At 35.1% G+C, this 27,669-nt stretch overlaps 3 protein-coding genes and 1 pseudogene across 3 annotated transcripts; 2 read left to right on the top strand and 2 right to left on the bottom strand.

The window, feature by feature from the left end:
• The first annotated feature begins 7,135 nt into the window (after window positions 1-7,135).
• Window positions 7,136-8,661, top strand: LOC114741674 (uncharacterized; annotated as a pseudogene).
• A 741-nt stretch (window positions 8,662-9,402) lies between these two features.
• On the bottom strand, window positions 9,403-14,119 carry LOC114741675 (sodium-dependent phosphate transport protein 1, chloroplastic-like). Its single transcript, XM_028929933.1, has 10 exons — window positions 13,697-14,119; window positions 13,119-13,226; window positions 12,864-13,019; window positions 12,431-12,646; window positions 11,987-12,196; window positions 11,695-11,832; window positions 10,981-11,082; window positions 10,446-10,511; window positions 10,155-10,239; window positions 9,403-9,884 (listed from the first exon to the last, which is right to left on the bottom strand). Exons 1-10 carry the CDS (start codon window positions 14,069-14,071, stop codon window positions 9,787-9,789), a joined length of 1,554 nt encoding a protein of 517 aa, XP_028785766.1. The 5' UTR covers window positions 14,072-14,119; the 3' UTR covers window positions 9,403-9,786.
• A 3,518-nt stretch (window positions 14,120-17,637) lies between these two features.
• LOC114741677 (GDP-mannose transporter GONST2-like) lies at window positions 17,638-21,137 on the top strand. The gene is made up of 10 exons (XM_028929935.1): window positions 17,638-17,725; window positions 18,397-18,596; window positions 18,795-19,002; window positions 19,270-19,409; window positions 19,599-19,728; window positions 20,170-20,268; window positions 20,372-20,526; window positions 20,606-20,722; window positions 20,840-20,937; window positions 21,028-21,137. The coding sequence occupies exons 2-10, from the start codon at window positions 18,406-18,408 to the stop codon at window positions 21,072-21,074; spliced, it is 1,185 nt and encodes a 394-aa protein (XP_028785768.1). The 5' UTR covers window positions 17,638-17,725; window positions 18,397-18,405; the 3' UTR covers window positions 21,075-21,137.
• Window positions 21,138-22,816: 1,679 nt separating this feature from the next.
• LOC114741679 (transcription factor MYB119-like) lies at window positions 22,817-27,063 on the bottom strand. Its single transcript, XM_028929937.1, has 5 exons — window positions 26,915-27,063; window positions 26,653-26,685; window positions 24,907-25,332; window positions 24,686-24,812; window positions 22,817-23,572 (listed from the first exon to the last, which is right to left on the bottom strand). Exons 1-5 carry the CDS (start codon window positions 27,061-27,063, stop codon window positions 22,817-22,819), a joined length of 1,491 nt encoding a protein of 496 aa, XP_028785770.1.
• Between the last annotated feature and the right edge of the window lie 606 nt (window positions 27,064-27,669).

The raw sequence follows: 27,669 nt of genomic DNA, 5'->3' as shown, positions 1-27,669 counted from the left end.
AAGGCGCCGAATGAATTGTAGATCCAAATCCTCTCAACGGTGGGAACTAGGGGAGGAAGAAAACATGCCGACTCATAGTAGGCACGCGTGACATAAGCTATGATCTGTCCAACCGAGGGCGAAGCAGTAGGACGTCACTGAAATGACGAAAATTTATATGCTATAATAATATTACAAGGCATTAGCAAACCATTCTCACTTTAAAACGGTGAAAATTAAATGAAGTCTTGGCCTTTTGAGATAAATGAAGACTTTGGAAGAATGAGAAAGCAATATAAGAGGTTTTAGTGGGACCCTGAGTCATGAATGATAAGAAGCACAACGGTTGAGAGGAAATTAAACCCCTAAATTACTTGAAATAGTTGCAGAAGATGAACATGTTGTGTCTGCAAGTACACCAATCTATGATAACCAGAAATGATGACCAACCAAGAAAATAGATGAGCTTCAATTATTGCACTGCTCTCTCTGTCCCTCTGGGTCTCTCTCTTCAACCGCATGCTTTTATTTTTTTATCTCTTAACCCAACCCTATTCTCTCTATCTTCTTCTTCTTCTTCTTCCTCTTTATTTTATTTTGTCTTTTTCCTTTTGTTTGGAAGAGAGTCCTAGGAAGTAGGAATAGTCAAGCCTTCACTTTCTTGCTATCATTGAGACGACCCTTTAGAGACTGGCCCCCCTCTTGTATACTTTGCTGCCTTACCTCCTCAACTTTTTTTCTCTGGTTTGTTACAACGCCAAATTGCCATTTATTTTAAAATTATTAAAACTTTTTGGTTTTTAGATTCGTTTCAAGCCAGACCGGCTCTCACGGGTTGAACAATTACGTGGAGAGTATTACTATATAGGCCAGATATGGTCCAAACCTATGAGCGCTTTAGACTCTTCAATTTGGAGCTTTGCAAATTTTTCAAAAGAAAACTTGATTGTTACTTGGGAGAGGACGACTTATTATCTCATTCCAATGATGGTTAGCTTTTGTTGTATATTACTGCATCAACTGACGAAATTAAGGGGGTGTTTGGATGAGATAAAATCATGGTTTGGAGGATAGTTTCTGGAGAATAGTTTTTGGAAAGAATGGATTTTGAAAGAATAGATTTTCTGAAAAAGTGATTCTGATAAAGTGAGAGTGTTTGGATAATTATTGTCAAAAGTGCTTTTTGATACGTAGAAATTACTAAAAAGGATATAAGTTTAAATGATAATTACATGTAAGATATATTTCATAATATATGTTTATTTGAAGTAATAAATTTGTTAATAATATATATTTTGGCAACATAATAAATAAGACATAAATAATATAAATAATAAAAAATTAATGTGTATATATATTAATAAAGAAAATAAAAAGGACATGACTATTCTTATATATAGTGAACAATTTGATCTCTCATGGAGTCACGAAGCCGAGTTATGTGAGATAAAGATTCTATTAATGAAGGTATTAAGACCTTGTCTACATATTAACTCTCCAATTAGGTTTTATATTAATGACCAGAATAATAATCTTACATTTAAAACCAATATTAACTCTCCAATTAGGTCCTACATTAAAGACCGGAATAATAAATTTATTAATTTTTTTTGCCAACATAATAAACAATATATAAAAACATATATTAATTATTATATCCAGTTCTAAATGTAAGAATTAGTTGACTAATTTGAATAGATTAAAAAAATAATTTAAGTTAATTATTTGTAATAAACAAGTATTGCCTTTTCTACAATATCCTTATTAATCAAGTTTATTGGTTATAACTTGAAAAACGATAGACAAATATGAGAAATAAAATATATTAGGGTTTTATATTAAGGACCAAATAAAAGTCAAATGAGGTCTTATATTAAAGACAGGATATAGTAATTGTTAATATGTGTAATATAATTATAAAATATAAGATTATGTTTTTAAAAAAATAAATAATTGTTTTCAACAAAAAAAAATTACCGTAGAGAGTGGGGGGAGAACCACTCAAAAAGCAAAAATTTTTTGCTTATTACAAAACCTTGGTTTTGATAGGCAAACCATGGTTTTGTCATAAAACTATGGTTTCAAAAAATTGATGGGTGTTTGGATAATTTTTTCCAAACCATGGTTTGGGCAATCATCCAAACACCCCTTAAATAAGCTTGGCAAAACTCAGAGGATTCTATTGAGAATAGTTAGATTGAATAATAAATTAAAAATATTCCATCTCTTTTAAATAAAGTTCAAGAATTCAAACATTATAAATTAAAAAAAATCATATTGAATATATGTATTTATCATACTTAGTCCAAATTAAAGAAAATGACTTGACAGTTCTCGCATCATAATATCAAATACCAAATAATTATACTAATAAGATAAAAGAGAGTGTAACTAGGTGGCATAATTTATGAACCGCTAATGATGCACTGAGAGATTTTATATGATGCTGCAAAGTATTTAATTGTTAAATTTATACCCTTTTTTCAGTGGGTTTTGTTTCTTGTCGTCTTTGCTTTTTTGGGGGGCTAAGTGGGAAATGGTGATTAACACAGGAGCCCATCAGTGCACATTTATTTAACAGATAATATAATTATTAGGAGCATGCTTTTCATAATGAATAACAAATTAAAGTGGTTCAAAAAATGGGGACATGTACCCATTATATTGTCCACAAACTTTGGTTCACATAATTTCATGCTTTACATGATGTATACTATGTACCCACCACAAGAAAATGATATATTCTTCTAACAACTTCAACACTCATCCACACTTATTTTAATAAAAATTCAAGTTTTGTGGAATCTCTAATGAAAAATATATCTTTTTTCCAAAAATCATTTATATTCATATAATTTAAATCTAAGTTTCGTGTTTAAATTGTCATAATCATCTCTAATCCATATATCTATCCGCGTCACAACCTTCCATTCCTTTGACCTATATCAAGAACTCAATTTTTCATGCAGTTATGTTGCTGCAATCATTTGAATCCACACTAGTTATTTCGAGACAAGACGTTAATCTGATACTACATAACATGATTCATGATATTTTATCATTTAAAGTGTTCAAATACTCAATAATAAACTAAACTTTCATTACATATCAATTTATAATTCTATATAAATTTAGTGTTCAAAATAATCTGCACCTTAATTTTTCAATAAAACATTTTTTGGTAGTTTTTATTATATGTTCTCTTGCTTCTATGGAATGGGGAGAATATGTAAGATAGTTAGAAAGTAAGAATAATGACATTTTATTTCAATATAGTTAGTTTTTTTATGCTATAAGTTATATATTTAGTAACGTAACTTTCTTACTCATTTTGCTTCCTTTGAAATATAAGTATTCAAAAATAAATTCCTCACTTTGGAAAAAATACTACTATTACAGTTATAATTTGATATATATTGGGAGAAAATAAGAGTGGGTGGCAGAATCATATACCTTAACGACCATTGTAAAATTGTGTCGGCAGCTTTGTGTTGAATGGCAAAGTGTGAAAGAAGAAGAAAAAGGCTTTAAAGCTTAATAATGTGTTTCCATTTAAGGGTCCGACGATACCAACACAAAGCTTTCTTTAACTGCATCCCTCTCCGCCTTTCACTCATTCCTTCCTCTTCAAGGGTCAACAGCCTGGTCAAACTTTTGTATTATATTCTCAACTCATCAATACTATATAAAACCATACTCGTTCATTATTAACTCTGTAATCTCATTGTTCTTTTTCCTCTCCATATAAACCAAATTCAATACTCCTCGGTCCTAATTATAAGACCCAATTGACTTATTTGAGGAGATAAGGAAGTAAGTTAAGTTAAGTTGGTTATTTATAATAAATAAGTATTGCCTTCCTAAAATATCCTTGTAATTAAGTATATTGGCTAAACAAATATTATTAGAAGGATTATCTTGGAAAAAAATACATAAATAAAGAGACAAAATGGATTGGTCTTATAATTAGGACCAAATAAAAAGTCAAATGGGTCTTATAATAAGGACCGGAGGAGTATAATCAAAGCTTAATTACTTTAGTTTAAGTTCGACTTAAATTATAAATATTACCTTCAATCCTAATATAATAGCTCGTTGACTTTATTTTGGTTTTAAATATAAAATCCCAATCCACTTTGTCTATTATATTTATTCATTTTTTCTAAAGTGATTATTGTAATAATGGCAGTTCTAACCAATATAAGACCTCAATCCACTTTGTTTATTATATTTATTTATTTTTTCAAAATAGTTCTTATAATAATGATAGTTTGAGCTAGTACACTTGATTAACAATGATATTTAAAAAAAATAACACTTGTTTATTATAAATAACTAATTTAACTAATTTTCTTAATCTACTTAAATTACTCAACTAATTATTATATTAATGAATAATGACAAGAGGTAGTACCACTTTACTCGAGGTTGACTAGCTCAATCTCAAGTCAATCAAGCATGGCCGAACAGTAAACTAATATAATAAGCTGATTTCTGAGAATTTATAGGTTGCTGATTTCTTTTCAAGGGGTGAAAGGTTACGTGCTAATTTAGTACTAGCGAGTAATTTTAATTTCTTGTAATTTGTAAGAATGATTATAATATTTGGTTTGCATCTCGTCCTTTTGTTTTAAGATATGATGGAGTTAGATAACAGTAACAGCGCAGCCATTAATGGAGGACATAAATGGAGGGAAATGATGAGGATGATGCTTCTATGAAGTCTCGAAATGAATATATATAGTGGTTAAGCAAAAAAGATTAGACGCTGATAATGAGGGCCCCTATTGGAAACAAACCTAGAATCGCGGATAATATATCTGGCCCACTTTGAAAATCCTGTCTCCCTGGTCCCTAAGCTCATCATTCATTACCCCAGTCATAAATACACAGTATTGCTTCATGACATATCAAAGGGAAAACCCCCAGGCAAATTACAGAGAACCACATGTGTATGTAGCAACATTGATAGTAGTTATTATTACTGTGATTTTTTTTAAATGTCTCCAAAAGAAGTGAAGTTGCAGTTATGGGCAACTCTCCATCTTTCTCGCTCTGAGTTTCTATCCAATTTATACGTTCTGTGTTACCCATACTTTTGTTTTGTGTTGTTTTCAAAATATTAAAATAAAAATTAAACGGGCTCTTACATTAAAAATTGAAATTAAACAGTACATTAATGTGCAAGGCTTTTATCAGTGCGGGCGCGCGCATGAACAGGTTTGTGATTTCATTTCGGGTAATGTGAATGGGAACTGATACAAAAAACCTAAAAACCAGAGACCCATCGTCAACATTGAAAGTTCCAACCTCAAAATGCTACACATATCAGTTCACATTCTAAGGCAGCCACCCAGTTTGCCTTGATTTCCTTGATCCATCGTACTTGAATTTACACATCACGCCATTTTATACGTTGCATTGATATTTGAAGTCGAATGTGTATTTGATATATAGCTACGCATCAAACATTCAAAGGCATGCCTGCTAGTTAAGCATCACAAACCAACGTCTCATTATCGCCAAGTTGTTTTGCAGCTCACAGTTACAAAAATGGAGCATAATCATTTAGAAATTAACTAACTTAGTTTGGGATACAAGAACACATACGAAATTAAAGAGAAGAAAGTAAAATACCGTTGTTGTTAGAGGTTGCTATGCTGTACTAAAGGCCAAAAGTTCCTATGACTCTCGTGCTGATACATGGCCCCCAAAGCACTGTGACATTTGTCTGCGAGCCAAGGACACACACACTGCACAGTACAAATCACAATGTTTTAGAGATTCATGTATTTGAGTGTATCTGTCTCCAAATAAACTTTAATTAATTCAGGCAAACAACGTCTCCCACTAATAATCTTCACGGTTACGTATTCCTCTCTCTCTATATGTCTATTTAACCTTAATTAAGAGACTTAGAATCCGAAAATGCGTGATGAGCGAGAGAGACAAAGTCATGTGTGTGGGTGTACTGATCGAATCTTGAGAAAGAATAATTATAAAAACACCAGACAAACTCAAGTGTTTCGCTTAGGATTCTCCTTGAGATAAAAGATTACACATGCATTATTGTAGCTTCTATACGGCTCTTGCTGTGAATTCTATTGTTTTTATGTGAAATGTGGCAGCTAATTTCAGATAAATCCGGGATGAAATGGGGCGATTGATAAGGAAGTGAGGCACGTGGGACTGTCAGGTGCTTGCCATGTCTTGGAAATAACATGAAACCCAGAATTCTTCTGCTGATTATCCAATTAATAAAGATTCTTAAGACGCAGCACACGCATGCATGCATTTCTTGGATCAAAATATTCGGCAGCTTCTAATGATCTTCACATGCCCCGGCAGGATTTCCTCTCATTTGCCTGCCATTCATTGTTTGGTGACATCCTTTTCGTTATTAATTTTTTATCATCCTAGTTCTACCCATTTAGTCCAGCAAAATGATTATCTCTCTCTCTCTATCTATCTATCTTAAATCCCAATATTTAATTGAAATTATAAAAATTATATATATTGACATCAAATCAATTACCTAGTGTAGCACAACTATTTATTAAAAATTAAATGAATTATGTTTTATAGTGATCAAAATAGATTTTGTTCCCAACTAAAAAGAAGAGCTGAATGTCTAATGGATCCTTCAATTTATTTCTTTTTGGTCACCTCAAATTAGTGAAGAAGTAAGATCGGTTGGATCATAATTGCTTAACCGTGTATTGATAACTCGATTTCTTGCCTGAATTGGAGGGAAAATGAACCAAGAAAGGAATACAGAGAGATTCACAGACCGTTGCTTTCTCCCTCGCGCCTCTTGCGAGACTCTGCCTTTTTATATTATAATCCAAATATTGGCCACCACACCACCATACTGATTGATTACTGCGTCACTCACTGTGCTTCACGCCCCATCCTTCAATCACCGGCAAAGTTGCGTTCCACCCACTCTTTTTCACCTTTAGCCTTTATTCTTCTTCTCCTGTCCCCCCTGCCCTCCCGCATAGGCATCAATCTCTCCTTTTTCCTTTCTTTTTCCCTCTCTTCACGCTGTCTTCATCATTCTCGTCTTTCCTTCGACCTGCCCATGATCCTTTCTTCCTCATCCTTCATGGCCTACTAAGCGAGTTCGCCGGTCAAGGTTCTTGTTGCGTAACTTATGGCAAACTTTGTTGGTTTCTTGGGCAGGTTCGTCTCTCTTTTCATCGTCTTTGTCCACCTCGGCTGCTTTCATCTTCTCCACCCGGCGGCCGGCAGTGGCGGTGAAGGGGGAGGACAAGGTGCCCGAAAGTCTTCGTCAAAGAAACGCAAGGTATCCCCTGTTTCGCACTCGCGGCAACCTTCGCCTTCCCATCCCAATTTCAAAACCCGCAAGGCCCTTTCTTCTTCTTGGGCTTTCGTCAAGCACCTTTTCTCCCACAAACCTGCAAAACCAGTGACGTTGCTCAGGGATCGCCGCAATCCTCCGCCTCCACCGCTATTTCCGCTGCTTCCGCCGTCTCCGCCGCACTGCCTTCTTTAACATCGACCAGATCCTCCCAGCAGTCGTTGGTCTCTCTGGCTCAAGCCGAGTCGCATCGCTGGATCCTCCCGGGAAAAAACCATGTGCGTCGTGCCCAGAATCCGATATCGCCGCCGACAACAATCACTTCTTCCCCCTCCGCAATGACATTTTCCCCTGCACCGCCTGCGGCGAGGTTTTCCAGAAAGCACAAGTTCTCGAACAGCATCAATCGCTCAACACACGCCGTAGCGGAGCTGGTGGAGACCGACGCTGGTCACAACATAGTACAAATAATATTCAAGTCGGGTTGGACCAACCCACAGAAATGTCCCAGGATCAATCGGATCCTAAAGATCCATAACAGCCAGAAGATACTATCCAAGTTCGAAGAATACAGAGAGACGGTGAAGGCCAAGGCCGCCCGAAACGGGGCCGTAAAGAAGCGCGACGAGAGATGCATAGCCGACGGCAACGAGCTCATGAGATTCCATTGTTCCACATTCCTTTGCGACTTGGGACTCAACGGGAATTCCGGCATTTGTGGCCAGCAATACTGTAGTATCTGCGGGATCATCAAATCGGGGTTCTCCCCCAAGTTGGACGGAATCTCCACGCTGTCGACGAGCTGGAGGGCGCACGTGGCCATCCCGGAGGAGGTGGAGGAAGAGTTCAAGTTCATGAACATAAAGCGGGCCATGCTGGTATGCCGAGTCATAGCGGGCCGAATCGGCACTGACTCGGACGAGGCCGACAAGGAGGACGGGGGTTTTGATTCGGTGATGGCGCGAGGAGGAACCGGAGTTTACACCCGGCTGGACGAAGAGGAGCTTTTGGTGTTCAATCCCAGAGCCGTGCTTCCATGCTTTGTGATTGTGTACAGCGTGTGATCGACGGTGGCAGTGGCTTGTGATTTTGATCGTGTGGTGGTACTGATCAACACTCGGAAATTTCTTTATTTAATTTTGTTAAGAAAATAAGGATTGTGCAGGAATACTAATCTAATTTTTTGGTTGTTTGTTTGTTGTTTTTGTGTAGTTGGTGATCACGAGGGCCAAAGGCGAGGGCTGCTTCTTGTGTAGTTGATTGGTATTGTTAGGGTTAAAATGTTGTAATGTAAGAAGGCAGAGAGCTTTGTGAAAAAATTTCAGGCTTCATCTTCAACTTCAACAGTTCTGGTGCAAGAATCCAATGTCATGTGATGATAATTAATCATATTGGACATTTTAGAAATTATGTGATATATATATATATTCAGTTCTGAATTTCTCATGGGGCCAATTTTTTTGCGTCTTTTTATGAAGTCCGACTTCTGTTACAAAATATGACATTTCGGCCTCAGAAGGGGACATGAGATGGGGTTCCTGGAGCTTTATTCTCAATTTTTGACCTAATTCGTGGGTTCCAATTAGAGCCATTAACATCACAGACGACTTTGATCCTACTGAACCGAAATTTTTAAGAATATATAAATATAGGCGAGGCGTCTTTTCATGACATCCTGACACTAACGAATTCATTCATTGAAGTGACTGATGATCTTATGAACCAAACCCCACCATTAATGATCACCTTGTTTCACCCAATGTATAAATATTAAGGCTCTATTTGAGGGTTTAGGAATAAAATAGTAATTAAAAAAAAAAAGAGTCGTCTTTAATTATGTCATTTGCGAGTTTAATGAATAAAGTTTTAAGAGAGAGAACCGTTCTACCATCATTGAAAATTAAATCTTAACCAAATCAACTGTACATATGAACTTGACCCTTGTAACTGGGGGAAAAAAACCTCATCATCAAACGACGTGACTCTGGCGAGATTTTAGTTGAATTTTCAGTTTCGTCAATCTAATCATTTTTCGATACAGCAAATTGCTTATATCTTTAAGAAATATCTCACAATCTACATTATTCATGATCCATGAATGATATGAATTTTCTCAATATTTTATTTGTAAATCGAATCAACCCCATTCATGTATTCATGTAATCATGTAATCAAAGAGAAACATACAAAAAAACAAAAAAAAGACTTGTGTACAAGATTCATCCTCTTATAATGGTATGCCCATTACCCCTCCTTCCTCCACCAATTTCTCAATGTATCATATACAATCATTTCTGTAAATGTAAGGAATGTGGATCTATGTATTGGTCAGGCAATCTGGCATGAAGCCTTGGAGAGACGTGCTTGCTTCCTCTTTATCCCCTTTTTTCCCCCTTCTTGTAATTGTTTCGTTTCTAGCTTCCTTGGGACTCAGAGATTTGATCACATCTCCACAAGTGAAGTTGCAATTATCCATGTGTAAGCTAATCTATGACCTTTTCACCAGTAGAAAAAAGGTTCCACACCACAGTTCCCACTAAGTACAGCCCCACTGAGACCTTGAAAACGTCAGACCACGAACCTGATCATCATAATTCACGAGGTCAACATAAATGTAGCATCAGATTCTTGCCTCAACATTAGACGTAAGTTACTAAAGAGCATGCCTGACACACTTTTATGTTTATTGTTTTAGTCTAAATTATAAGCTTTCATACTCGTCAAAGTTATCCATCACATGTCCCCAATATATATATATATAATATTAGTCAATGGTCCATGTCAAAGCACCAAGGTTAAAAGGATTGGAGCTTCTTTGGGAGCTAGGATAGGGTAAGGAAGAATTACTAACCATGCTGTAGAATGTAGCCTGTGGCTGCCGTTCCAAGAACACCAGCCAATACTCCAGCAGTATTAGATAAGCCAAGCAATATGCCCTGAGAAGAGAATTATAAAATAAATACTAAACTTAGCTTCCTCCTTCTAAAATAATATAGTCATGTAATTAACTGATAAGAATATGGTAAATTACAACACTCGAGAAGACAGGTCTGCTGAACTCTTATTCCGTGGATCAAATATATATATATTAAAAAAAAAATTACATACTGCAGAAATATCTAGGCATAATGAATGTACTTACTGAATATCGTGGGGCTATATCTTGATGATTGGAATATAGACCAGACTGAGAGAAAGCATCAGTTCCCTATTTAAAGAGAATACGTAGCAAATTAGTATTGTTCAATCTCAAATTTTGAACAAGCAAACCAACCCAATCTAGTTCGTCTAAGTGCTTCACCTAGTTTAATCATAAACAAAATATTTCAATAAAGAGGGAAAGAAAAGAAAATACTAGTAGCATATAGTTAAACCTTCATAAAAATTCTCAAGACCTTATTGTAATAAAATTTTACTTTGCAACGCAGTCAGATTCGCATGTTCATCATTTTGAACTAGAAACCACAGTGAAATTAATTGATTGATACTTAAATGTGAGATTCTGGCCCAACCAAAAAAAGTACTTAGATGTGAGAAACTCTGATAACAAGAGCTCTTTATCCAGATACAACGGACTCACACTAATACAAAAAGTACTTAAAAAGTGAACAACATTCAGAGGTATTCAAAACCATAACAGGAAATACGTAAATATTAGCAGAAATCGAGGTCCAAACCTGACTGCATGTCATACACAAAACAGCCATTGTAGGAGAATTTATGTGGCTCAACTGAGTTAAAAAGAACGCTGGGCCAAGAAAGCCAACTGTTTGCATTATCTGCAAACGAAATAATAACAATATACTGTCAGGGCCCTGTATAACTTAAATTGCATAGAGCACCAAAGAAAAGAAAGCTAAGTTGCCTTGTGTCCATGGTAAAGAAGTCAAACGAGTTTCTCCCTCACTATTCATAAAACATGTTGAAGTTTGGCCTCAATAATCTTAACAGAGAAAATGTGCAGAAAAAGATGAAGTAAAGGTTGATGACAGATATGTTTCTTTTTAATATTAAAATGCGGGAAAAAATTCATATGATAAACCCCTCAAACGTGAACTAATATACCCATCGATCATATTGTACGTGGAAAAAAATTCAAAGAGGACTTTATATGAAATAACAGCTCAAACGTGGATTGATGTTTCCTAAACACAGCATAATAAGACAAGAAGAATTACCTTCTTGTTTTTTTGGCTCAAAACGAAAAATATTAAAATAATGAAGAGTATTATTCTCTAAAAACTTACCCCAAAAAAAAAAAATTATACAACAGTTTTCAAATGGGTCAAAGACAGATATAGAGATTTATTTTCTGTTTTGAAAAGTTAAGTTTTTGAATTCGCAATAATAGGTCCCAAACTCTTCAGGCACAAGGAAACAGGACAGGATACCTTGCGAACCCTTGTAACTGATACACCCCTGCTTACAAGAGTGTCTGCAATCCAACCACCAAAATTTGCAGAAAGAGCCATTGTAAACCATGGTAAAACACAGAATAGGCCAGATTCTGTGAGATTGAACTTCAGGACCTGTAATTACAAAGGTAAATGACCCTTCTGTTAATATAAATTTGACATTAACTTCCAACTTGCCATGGCCATTCAACATCAAGATACAATAATGCATAAAATTAACGCTTGGCAAGACTGAAATGAAGAATGCTTGACCGATAGAAAGACATACTTGGTTATAATATGTTGGCATCCAAGTCAGAAGGATAAATGTTCCCCAGTTGTGACAAAAATGAGACACTATCAAAGCCCAAACAGGCGCTTTAGACAAAATCAAGCCCCAAGGTATATTTTTCACAGGTTCCTTGGAAGAGCTGCTTGTCGTAATCAATTTCTTTTCTTCATCCCGCAATTCAGGATCATCAAGAGGTGAACTGTGTGCCTACAACATCAGCTCCCAGAAGAACAGAAGAGATAAGCACATGAGCAAGCGGAAAAAATTGCTACTAGGATCTGGCGAACTTCTTATAAACTTAAAAAAGATTTTGTAAATGGATAAAGAACCAATTTAGAGACTGAAAGTATTCCTTAAAAAACACGTCTGGGTATTTCAAATCCAGAAAGGAAGAGACGCTGAAAAAAATAAATAATTTAGGGCGTGCTAAGCTAATCTTACCTTACTAAGCCAAACAGAAAACCAGATAGTCCCTAACGAACCAAAGGAGTAAAATACAGATGGCCATCCAAACTGATGAATTAGAAATGGCGAACAGGCCAGTCCAGTGACTGATCCAAGGTACATGCCACTGTAGACCAGTGATAATGACCTACTTCTCTCTGCTACAGGAACCCATTTTGATAGAATATTATTCATGGCTGGCATTGCTACACCCTGAAACAACAAACAGGCCAAATGAAGAGCACTCCATTTGCATATATCAAAATCACTGCTAGAACTGGGGACAACATAAAATACAGTAAACCCCCCAAAAAAAAAATCCTTTTTATTGATTTCATGAATTACTTTGGAGAACTTTGCATCTGGAAGCCTTTCTTACAAGTAGAATGCAAACAAATAAAATGTTAACAGTCTGACTAACAAAACTCACCTCACCAACTCCCATGAATGCCCGAACAACTAGTAGGAAGGGCAATCCAAGTTTTGCTGCAACAGGAGTGAGGGCAGTGGCAATAGACCACCAAACAACGCCAAATCCCAAAACCTGCTTTCCCCCAACCGTGTCTGCCCATATTCCACCGGCAATCTGCAGCCGGTGTCTAAGATTCAGAATCATGAACTTTAAGTCCACGTTCGTATATGCCCAGGACTAATCAAACTTATGCTTATCAATATCAACTTTTACCTGAGTGAGCAAGTATCCCCAGAAAAAGGAAGACTGTATTAGACCAACGGTGGTGGGGTTCCAGTTATACTCTGCTGACATAGGAAGTATGGCAATGCTCATATTTACCTGTCAATGTGAATCAGATGTCGATATTAAGAGTTCGGGCTACTTGAGAAATTGAGGACTTCTAATGGCATGCAACGTAAGGCAATATATTATTCTATGGCAATACTGGATTAGCTAAGAATTTTCCTTTTTATAAATAAGAAAATCAAGTGACACATGAGACCATTGTATATACCAGCGATTGAAATCAAGCTTTTTAAACGCACGCGTTCAGTTTAGCTGTCAATGCTATGAGTATTATTTATAATTATGCTTCCATAGCTTTAAACAAGTTTATCTCCTTTATTTTGCCTACTTTAGCAACTAACAACGACTAGTAATGCTCCTGTAGCTTCTCGTAATAAAATTGCGAGCTGCATTTATTTTATACATACCGATAGCTGCGGCACTTCTTAATTGCAAAAACAATAAAGAAACAAATCATTCAACACCATCAAACACACAGAAAAAAAAAGGTTAGAAAATCTTACTCTATCCATATTACAGAGAAGAAACGCGGAAAAGCAGAGAAGCACAATGACCCATCTCTTGGGAAACTCCTCCCACCATGGGCCCACATTATCCAATTCCTCCTTCTCAACGACGACGTCGCTCCTAACATCGCCAAACTTCACCGAGTCAGGTACGTTGATGCCTTCCCAGACTTTCCCAGCTTCCCTCTCGCCAGAACTTCGCGCGGAAACATGAAAGTGCGGTCGGGGCGACGGTGAGCGCAGCCAAAACAAAGAGGTATGGGCAGTTAAGTGCTTAACATCAATAGATTTTCTGGAAACGGAGATAGATGAAGAAGGAGCTTTTGGAGTGGAAGGGAAAGAGGAAAGCAGAGCTCGGGCACTCAACCCCATGGGGTTGTGAGAATCACTGAACTGTTCACCAGTTCTCGGGGAAAATGGCTTTAACGGACACGAAGAAGATTTTAGAGAATGGAAGGGATATTTATCAACACTGGCTTTGGTTATGACACGTGGAGGTTGTCTTCCGGATCCTAGTCCCGTGTAACGGTGTAAGGCACTAATTGCAAATTTTTTTCCTAAAAAAAATTGACCTGAAAAAAAAAATGATATTATTGAGGAAGAATTACCAAGAGGTCTCAAAAATATAATTACCAAAAATTTCTAATAATAAATTATCAGTATGGGTCTGTTACATTTTTTACTCTAAAACTTATCATTATTTACTTTTCACTTATAAGTAGACTTTAAAGTAATTAAACCCCTTCATTGAGATTTGTTTGTAATTCTTTCTATCGTTAACAATATATTTGTAATTTGATTTTCAGATGTGTAAAAGGATGTATTTTCTAAAATTTTAAAATTTTGGGAAAATTTATAAAAGATATTTTGAGATATTTCTCCTTAAATTTTTAATGTTTATAGGTTAAAATGTTACTCCTCCGGTCCTTAATATAGGACCCATTTAACTAATTTGATTAGATTAAGGAAGTTAGGTAAGTTAGTTAATTATAAGAAATATGACACGTTTTTCCTAAAATACCATAATCATCTTTCTTAATACCCCATCTCCCTCTTCTATTTGATTATGGTTGAAGGAGTATTCATAGGGATAATTCAGAGAAAATTGATAAATATGATAAATGGGTCTTATATTTAGGACCAAAACCAACTCACCAATTGGGTCCTATATTAAGGACCGGAGGAGTAATTTAAAATATCTATTATCAAAATTAATTAAGTAATAATTTCTTCATCTAATATTCCTAATAAATTATAAAACATTTTTGCTAACTAAACAAATTCTTCTTGATAATAATTTTTATTCAGGACAATTTTGACGTTTCATAAAAAATAATTAATTAAACTTACACAAGGTAGGACGTTAGTAAGGATTAACAAATATAAGCGGCGGGGGAGAGTGTATAGAAATCATTCCGCAAACTCACAAACTCTGGGGATGTATGGATTTTGACCCAAGAAAAAGAACGTGTGACATGATAAATTAACATGATTCTTTTTGTTAATTTATGTGTTTGAAGATGAACTCCTATCCAACATATCACTATGATTAGGGAGAATTTGAAAACTTATAAAAGCGTTTGAAAAAAAAGATTTTACATAGTTCAAGATTAAGAGCTTGTTTGGTTTCTGTTTTGAAAATAATTTTTTGTTTTTAACAAAAAAAACTTTGTTTAGTAATTTGCTTTTAGTTGATTGCTTAAAAAATAATAATAACATGTTTTTAAAAACTAAAAAAACCAAAACAATTTTTACATTTTTTTTGTTCTTGTGGTTTTTATTTTTTGTTTTGAAAAATTAGAAGAAGAAAAAAGCTTCTTCTTTTTTTACATACTAACTGCTACTTATCACTGTTAGTGACAACTATCACCTATCCAAGTGTGATTTTTTATATATTTTTTTCAAATGTATTTTTCAAAAATTATTCTCCAAACAAAGTTTTTTTCCCTTCCAAAACTTGTTTTAAAAGACAACTTTATAAAATTATTTTGAGAACAAGAAAATAAAGAGAGAGAAAATGTCCTAAGAGGGTGTTTAGTTCCTTGTTTTGAAAACAATTCTTTATTTTTAAAAACAAAAAAAACTTGTTTAGTTATTTGTTTTTAGTTGATTATTTTAAAAAAAAAAACAATGACATGCTTTTAAAAGCTAAAAAACAAAAACAACTTTTATATTTTTTTGTTTTTGTTTTTGTGTTTTTTATTTTTTTGTTTAAAATCTTCTTACCTATTATTCACCACTTGTTATTATCAATGACAACTATCACCTCATAAGTGTATTTTTTTATGATTTTTCTTGCACACATGCTTTTTTAAATTATTATCCAAACAAAGTTTTTTTTCCCCAAAACTTGCTCTAAAAAATAATTTTATAAGATTGTTTTGAAAGAAAAAAACAAAGAACAAAAATAATCTGATCCTAAATTTCTCCCACATACTTGTCTATAAAATCACTTTTAAAAACTAATCTATCACTTTTAAAAACTAATCTAAACACCATTTAGGAGAGAGATCCAGAATTACAAATCTAGTAAACTAAAGTGGAGCGCCAAAGCAATGAAGAATGAACGAATTGATTCCAACCATTCATCTATTTTCCAACAGAAGTGATGCAGCAACCATTTTTAAAAGTATATTAGCATTTGGTAGTAGTGAAATTCATGGTGCTTTCTCCAACTCATGAAATTTGAAAATAAAGTGTTTTTTTAATTTTCTGAGTACACGCGGAATCGAGAAAACTAATTTTTTTAAGTTTTCTGGATGAATAAAAAGTCTATTCAATAAAAATAAGGACATTTAGTTTAATTTCTGGATGAATATATTGGAAGAACAAAAACGTCAATTCACTTCAAATGTAATTCTAAAATTTTTCTCCAGAGGAATGAAATCTCTGTTTTCCAAAACATCTCCTTATGTTGTCTCTTTAAAAATGAAAAGAAAAACAAATCTTTTTACGTTCAATCCATTTCGTTTTATATCTCCAATATAAAATACTTGTTGAGGTCATCTGATTTTCGGGTTGACTTTAAGTAACAATCATATTTTCTGTAGACTTTTCGGTAAACCACGTCAAATAAGTAGTAAAAAATAATAATATAATAATACTAACGTCAACTCGCAATGAATTAGTATTAGAGTGGTATTTAAATAGAAATCAAATTATAATTTTAAAAGTAATGTTACGGTATGTGAAGTAATTATGTAGATGAATTTATTTTAATTTATTAACTCAATAAAATATACAACCTCCATATTTAATATAAAAACTAGTTAACTAATTTAAAAAAATTAAAAAAATAGTTAAATTAGTTATTTATAATACATAAGTTATTATTTTTTCTAAAATATCTTTACCAATAAATATATTAATTAGAATTATACTTATTATAAGAACTATTTTAGAAAAATAAATATGAGGAATAAAGTAGTAATTTCCGCATGCCAGCCTCTTTTTAATATATATATATTTGCCGCTGAGCTCCATGTTCCTTCGTTCGCAAAATCCGTCATCACGTTCTTCCTCACTTCTTGCTCCTAAGTCACAGCTTCTTGCTATTCAAGTCACAGGCTCCCAGCTGCTTCTGTTCTCTTTGACTTTGCGACCCTCGGAATTCGTTCCTTTCTCAATATTCTATTCCTTTTGGCGGTTCTCTTCCACCTGAAATCTCGCCTTCTGAAGATGACGAAGGCCAGGTTTCATGAATTCTCCAGATCATTAATTGCTCGCTTTATGGGTTTCCCCCTACCATATCAATCCCTTCTAATCCAAGCTCGTTTGCCTTCACTTTTCCGTTGCGTGCTACTCTGAAAGCACAATCTCGCCTCCGTTTTAGCATGATCTTTTGCAATTCGGTTGGTAAGATTCTTCAACCGCCAAGATATTTTGAGTTCCCTTCAATTTATCTTCATAAGGCTATCGGAAAGGAAATTCAGTGGCGTTTTCTATTGGTGGATGAACATACTGCCGATACTGTGCCCGAAATAGATATCTGGTGCATTTATCCTGAGATTCGCACGGGTCCAGTCGGTATGAGCTGCAGTTTATTACTCCTATTATGTCTTTAATCATAGTTTCTTGTCGGTTTGGACGTTATACTAACATTGATCTTCTGGGGTATGTTTTTCTTCTGAATTATCGTCTTTCCATCATTGCTTTTGTCCAAGTGGGCTGACGGTTGGAAAGGCATGCAGTGATTGCATGCCGTATCACGTGGTTCCAGCAGGCGATAATTTTTTTTTTATATAAGCGTTTCCTAGGAGAAGTTATGAAATGTACTTTGCTTAAGAAACGTTTCCCAACTCTGTAGTCTTGAAATTTAATGACCGCCCTCAAAATTTGCAATAGCTTTTGGTTATGTGTTAGGTTGTTAGCTTTAAATTTTCATTTGCTCATTTAAGAACTTTTTGAGGTTTGGCATAAGGAACCATACTTGTAAGTCATTAGCGTTTAAACATATTGCCCTAGTAGTGGAACATATTTGCTGCAGTCTTTTGTTTATTCACAGCAAATAGGGCCATGAAATCCTCGTAAATTAATCATCTTGTTCATCTTTTTGCTATGGCCTTCATATGCCTGTGGCTTCAACTTTTGATCAAACAGTAAAAGGATGGTGTTATTCTCATCTAATGTCGTCATTTGGGCGCTGGCCATTTTTGCTGACTTTGATCAATTTCGATCTAATATTTTCCTACTTGCAGATCACCGATATGTCGACTGATTATAAAATAGATGTTGGTAGTCGTGGCTTCAAAGAAGGACCAGAACTAAGCATCTTACCTTCAAAACTGTTACTAGATGAAGAGGTTAATGCAGCGCGTGAAAATCTTATTGGAATTCAAGAAAAGATTTCAATCAACGACTATTCAACAAATGCGGAGCGTAGAGCCGTGAGTGACAGGTGCGAAGTAAATCTTCTTTTCTGTATCTGTTTATTATTAAATGATTTTTTTCCTTTGAACACCAAAGTTATTTATCTTTGTGTATTTCCCTTTCTCTGCTTTCATTCATGCAGCAACTTTTAGCTTATAATGTCAAAATCCCTTTGCAAAGATTGGTAATTAAGTAACAAGTGAAACACATTCATCATTTCAAGCAGGTTTCTGAAAGCAGATAAAGCTGCACTTGGTTACAATGTCAGCCATGTTGGAGAGGAGGAAAGGCGACTACATAGACCAGTGAAGAAGTCTGGGCCTCTTCTCTCTGGAACAGCTTACTGTATTTCTTCTTGCAGCATGATAATGCTGAACAAAATTGTTTTGTCAGGTTATAATTTCAATGCAGGAATATCTTTAATGTTTTACCAGGTGAGTTGGATTCTCCAGACAATGCTGAATAGATTCTCACTGTGATAATACTGAAACTTGAAGCTTGGAAAGATGTATTAATGATATCGACATTCCTATTATTAGAAATTTCACCGCATCACATGCACTTAACAATCATATTACGAATATGTATTTTTACTTATTTTTGTTTAGATTGATAGGTTATTCTGCTAATTGCTTCATTGGTCTATTTTCTTTCTTGAAGCTTATGATAAATGCAAACTTAATCATTATGCCTATTTGCAGAACTTAATAAGCACGTTGGTTGTTGTTCTACTGGGTTTATCTGGCACAGTTTCAGTTGAAAAGCTCAACTGGAAGCTGGTCAGGGTCTGGATTCCTGTTAATGTGATATTTATTGGCATGCTCGTATCAGGAATGTATAGGTATGAATAAATTGGTTTTTATAGTTTCTTGTATGCTTCTTTTAGACCTATAGATGTGGAAGTTGATTAATAAGACAACATTAAAAATTCAGAGGACCAATAGTATGATTATTGTCTGCTACTCGGCGTAGTTACCTTGTCCGTCTCCTATCTACCCCTTGACGTCTTCAAGTGCTTTGTTATTTTCAGTTTGAAAAACATCAATATTGCAATGGTGACAATTCTCAAGAATGTGACAAATATTATAACTGCAATTGGAGAGTTATATTTGTTCCGGAAAGGTCAAAATCCAAAAGTGTGGACTGCCATGTTTCTGATGGTAAATGATACTCTCAGCTTCCTACTCGTTGATGGATTGCTATTTCTGATAAATAAGAATATTATTGCTGGCCAGGATCATGTATTAGGAAATTATTAGTTACTCTTTTTTAATGTACATCTCAGATGATCACATGCCTACATCATCTTTGTCATGGAAGTTTTTAGGTGCTTGTTTTGGCAAAACTTTCCAGTTGTTCATATCAAATTATTTTATGGAATTTATATACTCAAAGATTAAAGTTTACATATTACCTTTTTTCAAAACTTGCACAAGTATTTGAAGATACTACTTATCTGCTTATCAGAACATATAACTTTAGTTTGATTCTAAAGCTGTGTCTTTTGTTACTCTTTTATCAACTACTAGTATATTGTATTTGTTCTGAAAAATCCAATTGACTTTCTGGAGTCTCACTGACCTGTATCATACTTGGCGCAGATTATCTCTGCTGTCAGTGGCGGTATTACAGACTTATCCTTTGATGGAGTTGGTTATTCCTGGCAGATTATCAATTGTATTCTTACCGCAAGTTACTCTGTATGATTTTTGAGTTTAGATGCCCCTTCCTATATTGTTTATATTTTTGCCACACTTTGTGTATCCAAATTTGAGCCTGAACATCCTTTTCTTTTTTCGACAGCTTACCCTTAGATGGGTTATGGATGAGGCAAAAAAGTCAACTAAATCAGGATCCCTCAATGAAGTTTCTATGGTGTTGCTGAACAATTTACTGTCTTTACCTTTTGCCATATTCTTGATTTTCCTTTTCGGCGAGTGGGATTATGTAATACATGTGTGAGTAAATACTTTTTCTGCGATTTTCAATTTGAGAAGCCCCCTGCTTCCTCACTGTACTTCTGGTTTTGATTTCCAGGGATGTAGTTAAACTGCCAATGTTTTGGGTTGTTGCAACGGCTAGTGGACTGCTTGGACTTTCCATCAGCTTTACTTCTATGTGGTTCTTACATCAAACTGGTCCAACAACATATAGGTAATATAATTATGTTCGTGTGTTTTGAGGTGCATGGGTCTCTGCCTCAAGAGAGCTCGGAATGCTTTCTTTTCCCATCCTTTGATGTGTTACTAATATTTGTTTCCCATTTCACAGCTTGGTGGGTTCCTTAAACAAGATTCCGATCTCCATTGCCGGCATTTTAGTTTTCAAAGTCCCCCTCAGCATATCGAATTTATTCAGCATTTTGTTTGGTAATCAACAGAACAACTAGTAATATCATGAATCTTTTGCTTGTTTCTATCTTCTTCTTCCTCACATTGATAATGCACTCTTGTTTCCAGGTCTCTTTGCCGGGGTATTTTTTGCGAGGGCTAAAATGTCCCGATGATTAATACATTCATATTGTTGTATAGTTCTGGTTCCAGCTCTCAAGTTCCTGTTGATCGTTAATGGAGGGTATTTTGTTTCAGACGAAGTCTGAAGATACCCTAATTCTTACTATTATTATTTTTTTCTTTTTGAAAATAAAGTGCAAGAGAAATTATCTTCCTGGTATTTCAAGCTTTTCCTGGCTCGGAGTAAAAAGGAAAGGCTGTTCTTGAGGGAGAATATTAACCGGTGGGGTTGGGTTCCGGCAACTGCTGGTCGCCGGCAACAACGGGAGAGGGATTTTTTTAATTTATTTTTAATTACGAGCATTTTGATAAATGCACACCCATATTTATTTACAATTAAGTCCTATAGGACTCCGCAATAATCTGATCATTTGAAGAGACTTTATGGTAATGTTTGTGTGGGACCTTGGAATAATTTGATCATGGGCTTCACATGATCTTCAATTCATAAAATAACGTTCGTCGATCAACCATCAGAAGCCAGCGTCTTCAAACAAAATGATTTCAGTGAATGGCAGTATACTAAAGCAATTTATTGCAAATGAAAAATCGTTCTTTCTTAAAAATGATAATATTGTGATTTAGGTTTCCCAACATGCACATAATAATTGAACCTTTTTTTAAAAAAAAAGTCAATATAACTTTTATGAGATACTCCTCCGATCCTTAATATATGACCTAATTGTTGAATTGGTTTTGATCATAAATATAAGACCCATTTTTTATATTTATCAATTTTCTCTAAATTATCCCTATAGATATTCCCTCAATCATAATTAAGTAGAAGATGAAGATGTAGTATTAAAAAAGACGATTATGTTATTTTAGGAAAAATGTGTCACATTTCTTATAATTAGCTAACTTACCTAATTTTTTAATCTAATCAAATTAGTTAAATTGGGTCTTATATTAAGGATCAGAGGAGTATATTTTTTACACAAAAATACAACTTTAGCCTATTTTTTTAAAAATACACAATACAACTTTTCCCTTTGATGAAGGAAAGAAACATGGTAAAATTTGCAGTTCTCCATTTCGATTTCTAATGGCTATATAATTGTGTGAAGGTAGATTCATACTATTCATTTTTTCCCGAGTTAAAATTATGAGTTGACGCTATGAAATTTCAGTAATATCAATATATCTTCAGTATACATCAATAATAATTACTACAATTAGCTAGATTATAAATAGCACTCCTCCTGTCCTAAATATAAGACCTATTTTATAATATAACTTACACTACAAAATAAGTCTTATATTATATTATAGTAGAGGAATATGAGTTATATTTGAAATTTCAAGCAATATCCAAGAAAAACACATTTACTTGGGCTTAAATGCTTCTAGCTAGTGACGATGAGATGATGCAATGTGTGTGTCTATATGTATATTTGAAGTTCCAGATCAATCAATCAATCATTTGAAGGGTAATCATCCACAAGATATATATGACGAAATGAATACATTAAGGTGAAAGATCACAATAAGTTCCCAAAGAAATTCACTTGCAGTTTTAGGCACAATAAGAGAGAAAAATAGAGCAATAAACCCAAAGGAGCCTTGTCTTTAAAAACCCTAACACAATCCAGAATATCCATCACAACTCTACCGTGAAACCAGAATAGTTTCGCTCAATTCTAAAAGACCTCCATAAAAGTACTAGGAATTCTCATACTTTGCGAAGCTCATCATTCCGGTACGAAGTGTCTTAGAAGTATCTAAGTAGAAGTAGCTAGAAGCTTCTATTGCTGCTACTAGTTGAAAGCTGAGAGGAAACCAGTTCCATCAAATCCATCTCTCTCTTTGCTTCATACCAAGATTGCTGATCATCCTCTACCTGCAAACCCATGTTGAAATTTTGATCTTTTCCATAATCACAGCAGAAAATGGGTGAATTATAACCAACCCCATTCAATAACTGAGCCAGAAACAGATCAGAATGATGATGGTATTGTTTCACGGGAGCACCAATGGTAGCAGCAACACTCTGCTCAGGAAGATACCCCTCATGCCCAGCATCTGTTCGATAAAAATCCAAAGTGGACTGAACCTGCTGATTCTGATAATTGTCCTGGAAGAACTGTTGCATGAAGAGAAGTTCATCATCAAATGCTTCAGCCATCACAGGTTCATGAGAGGGATCTTGATGATCAGAAACCACAAGCTTGAATTGGTTTTCATCAGTTGGGCCCTGAAGGTGGTCGTCATTGCCAATAATGGTGGGGTTATTATTATTGGAGAGGGTCTTGCTTTTGATGTAATCTTGAAGAATGGAAGAAGGAGGCTTTCTTCCATTGTTGTTGGAGGTTTTGTTTGCAGATTTGTGGTTTCTCTTGGAGTTCTGTCTCCTTTTGGTGGCATTCCAATGGTTCTTGATTGCGTTCTCTGTCCTTCCTGGAATTCTCTTCGCTATCTCTGCCCACCTATTCCCTACCTTTGCATGTGTTTCTACCAATATTTTCTCTTCTTCCTCACTCCAACTATCCTTCTGAAACAGTGAAACCAACCAAAATGATGGTTTAATTTAGGGAGTACTTTATATGTTATTTTAATATATTGTAATTATAATTAAAACCCGTTAATACTAGAACTTGTAAAACAACCATATATATTGGTGACAACGGCAATAGGGGGAATATAAGAAAATCTAGAGAAAATTTTCTATTGTCCCCCGACTGTTATTTCTGACATTTTATATTTTTAAATGCTAATAATTTTTTGGGAACCTAAACATTGGAGTATTATTTTTTATAATTCTGCGTTTGTATTTTTCAAACAAAAAATAAACCGTCCAAGTTAAATTTAAATATTATATTTGCTTTTCCCAGAAAATAAAAAAAATTAAGTGGTTTAATTTAAATGAAATTTGACATATTAATTTAGAAAACAGATAAAATATCTCTGGATAAAAATAATTAAAAGATATATTAATTAATGCAAAGAAAAAGAAAAGATATATTAATAATCTATATATTTTAATATAATATAATCGAAACATGAACACGAAGAAAGATGGGGGAAATATATGAATGATTAATGCTTATGGAAATGTCAAGGTGGCCGAGGATTTACGGGTTACCAAGTTAATTACAAGAGAACACAAAGCAATATCTGATTTCTGGATTATGTATGAAAGCAGATCGATCGAGTCAATCAGATATGCCAAAGATAGATCCTTGCTCATAAATATCCATATATACAGATGCTTTCTAATTTAACTAACAAATCATGTACAAAATTCAACGTAATCTGTGTGGCATATTTTTTCTTACTAGTTACCACAAACTCTTCAACGAAACTTGAAGAAACTAGCTCATCAGTCATCACTTGACTGTGATTTGAGACTCAGTGAATGCAGCTGCATGATGGATGCAGATAAATCCAGACATTGAGAATGTTATGAAAGAACTAGTGAAGAAAATAATATTTGAGATGAACTAAAATTGGCCCCAAAGCTTTTAGATAGATAATATATATGTATGTATGTATGTATGTATATGTAGCCCTGGAAAAAGAAAGAAAATGAAACGACAATATATGGGCTGAACCCTAGCCGAGAGCTCATCATTGATAAAAGTCGAAGAGAAGATTAAATAGGGACCTTAATATCAGGACGTAAATGATTATGCCATCTCTCTCTGCATTGCTTCCCAGCTCTTCCCTCCAAATTCTCAGCTATCTGAGCCCATTTCCTCACCCCGTATTCATTCACCAGCTTCACCAGTTTCCTTCATCCCCAACAATATATGCAAAAACATTACCAAAAATAATAATATAACGCATATATATAATATCGATCATCAAACTGATGTATATATATACCTGTCTTCTTCATCAGTCCACTGTCCTTTGATCAACGACGCAGAAGAAGACCCTTTCTTATTGATTCTCTTCCCTGCCACCGTTGTATTACCAGTAGCTTTATTCTTCCCCAGAACTTGCACTTGTTTCTTCAGTACTGTAGGTATCATCATCTGATGGGCTTCATTATTCGCTATAAACCCATCCATTAAACTTGCTTCTATGTCGTCACTGTTAGGCCACAGAGCAGAAAGGTGACTGAGTTGGCCCCACAGGAACCTGTCTATGGCGCTCAGAGGAGGCCCTGATGAAGAAGAAGAAGATCGCCGGTACATGGAAGTGGCGGGAGGATTATCGGTCAGAGGCATCATAATGTGGCTCTGGCCTTCCATGGAAGCCGCTCCAAAGGAAAGCAGAATTAAGGACTTGGTTTTGTCACCGTGATGACTGTTTCAAGCCGTGTAATAAGCCAAATGTGGATCAACAATGGCCGTTCATTTTGGGCTTTATCTAACGGTTGGGATTCAGTGATGGTCTGTAACTCCTGAACTTCCTCTCTCGGACCAAAATTTAGGAGTGGGGAGGAATTAGGGCTTTCGTTATCAACTCATTATTACTGTTATTTACAAATAATCATATTTGTCACATGTAATACATATTTATTATCTATCTATTAAAAGAGAGAGAGAGAGAGAGAGAGAGAGAGAGAGAGAGAGAGAGAGAGAGTTGAATTATATTAAACGGCCGTTTCTTTTGTTTTATATATGATTACTGCGTGAATTGATGAAATTTTCTCGAATAAAAAATAAATAAAACTCTCATCTTGAAAAATAATGCTAGAAGGGACTATTAGCCAAGTTTTTTGTATCGTGTTATATTTATTGAATTAATAAAGAATGAGAATTTTAATTTTAATTTGGTTAGCCACAATTAGAGAATAATTAATGACAATGTCATAAATTTGTTAATTTCCATTTGCAGGACATTAAATAATTGAGTTAATTTCCATTTGCAGGACATTATTATATAATTAAGTACATTAAAGATCGGGTACCCGGAAAAGAAAAAAAAAAAAAAAGGAAGTGAGTTTTCAATATTTTATCAAGCATTCCCGGACGTACATAGGTGAGATCTTTACTGTATTATGTAAATATTTTATTTACATGTAATTTATTTTTTGATTTAGGTTGCTTCTACGTCTTCTTATTAAAATTTTAATTCTGTATGATTTGAATTGAATGACGGAAAAACTGTGCCTGGTCTCTGTTTATTTTTCCTGGGGCCAGGTAATATCCCAAGCTAGGCCCACAAGTTCTAGCGGGTGGGCTTCGTTCTCTCACTTATGGGCCTAACAGCATTTATCTCAACGATGGCGTTGTTCTCCATCGTTTTCCAATTCCAAAGTGATGATTTTTTTTTTTTTTTGGTACATGAGAGAGGCCGAAGCCAAAAGCAAGAATTAAAACATTGGGGATGTATCCCATAGCTTCTTTCTGAACCAGGGCCCTCATACGTTGAGGAGCCAGTCAAGCAGAGAAGTAGTTGTAAAACCCCTCTTTGCCATGCTATCCGCAATCCTATTGCATCTCTGTGGACAAAATTGACTTGCACTGCCTGCCACGTTCTGATAAGTATCGTTTAATGTCCAATAAGGTATTGCTCCAAGTAGCATTAGAGCTTTGCTTTTCCAGTAGGGTATCAGTAAGAGTTTTGCTATCAGATTCTACGATAATGTCCTAAATCCCATCTCCCAAGCTAAGTAGAGACCTTAAGCATTGCCCATCTTCTGCTTCATAGGCACTACAATTCCCAAGATAATTCGAGAACCCAGCAATCCAATTACCTTGATAGTCTCTAAAAACACCCCCACAAGCAGCTGCCTTAGCGGTTCAGATTAGCTCCATCCACGTTTAATTTAACAATGTTAGGAGGAGGTGGAACCCACCGCTTAGGATTAGAGTAGAAGTATAACATCACATTGCAAGTGATCCTTTCTCATACTGAATTGGTTACAGGTTTTTAAAATCACCAGTGCTGGTTCATGAGGTTTCTGAGTCTCCCCTTTAAAGATGAATTCATTTCGCCAATGCCAAAGTTTCCAAGTTGCAACCTCCAAATAAGGCTCCATTCAGTGCTGCTATCAGTAGCAAATTCTGCTTCAGATTCATAGAGACCCATTCAACAAGTGAGGCCGAAAAGAACTGTTTAACCGTAGAAGGGGCTAAGATACTCAAACCATAACTTTCTTGCGTATTCACAGTCCCTTAAAATATGCAGAACATCTTCTATATCATTCTGGCACCAGTCACAAAGAGGAGAAGCATGAGACCATTGCTTCTCCACAGGTTTGTAGGTAGCCTATTTTGGAATATTTGCCAAATAAAAAAACCTTATTCTCTCAGCACCATTCCATTCCATATAAGCTTGAAACAGAATGTATGGGGAACTCTCATAAGCTCTTCTATTAAGTTATGGCACTTTTAATAGAAAATTGACCATTATTATTTCCATTCCACATCATAACATCACTACCGCGCTGGACACTTGGAGGAATAATAGGTAGAAGCATATTATTACCTCTTGTGGTATTAGTCCAGCTAGCCGAGAGAGATCCCAGGTCCCGTGTGTAACCCCAATCTGCCACAGTCGAGCTTTCCTCCTCACTGTGAGGGGTCTTAGGACAAAATTCTCTAATAATTGTATCACTTGATATCCAGCGATCATTGAAAAAGCTCACATTCAAGCCATCCCTTACCCTCCATCTTGTTCCAGCATCTATAATAT

The sequence above is a fragment of the Neltuma alba genome, unplaced genomic scaffold, assembly GCF_004799145.2.
Source record: "Neltuma alba isolate B1F8T4 unplaced genomic scaffold, ASM479914v2 tig00003459_pilon, whole genome shotgun sequence".
NCBI lineage: Eukaryota > Viridiplantae > Streptophyta > Magnoliopsida > Fabales > Fabaceae > Neltuma > Neltuma alba.
The sequence above is the reverse complement of the archived record's forward strand: the minus strand, read 5'-3'. Positions and strand labels throughout refer to the sequence as shown.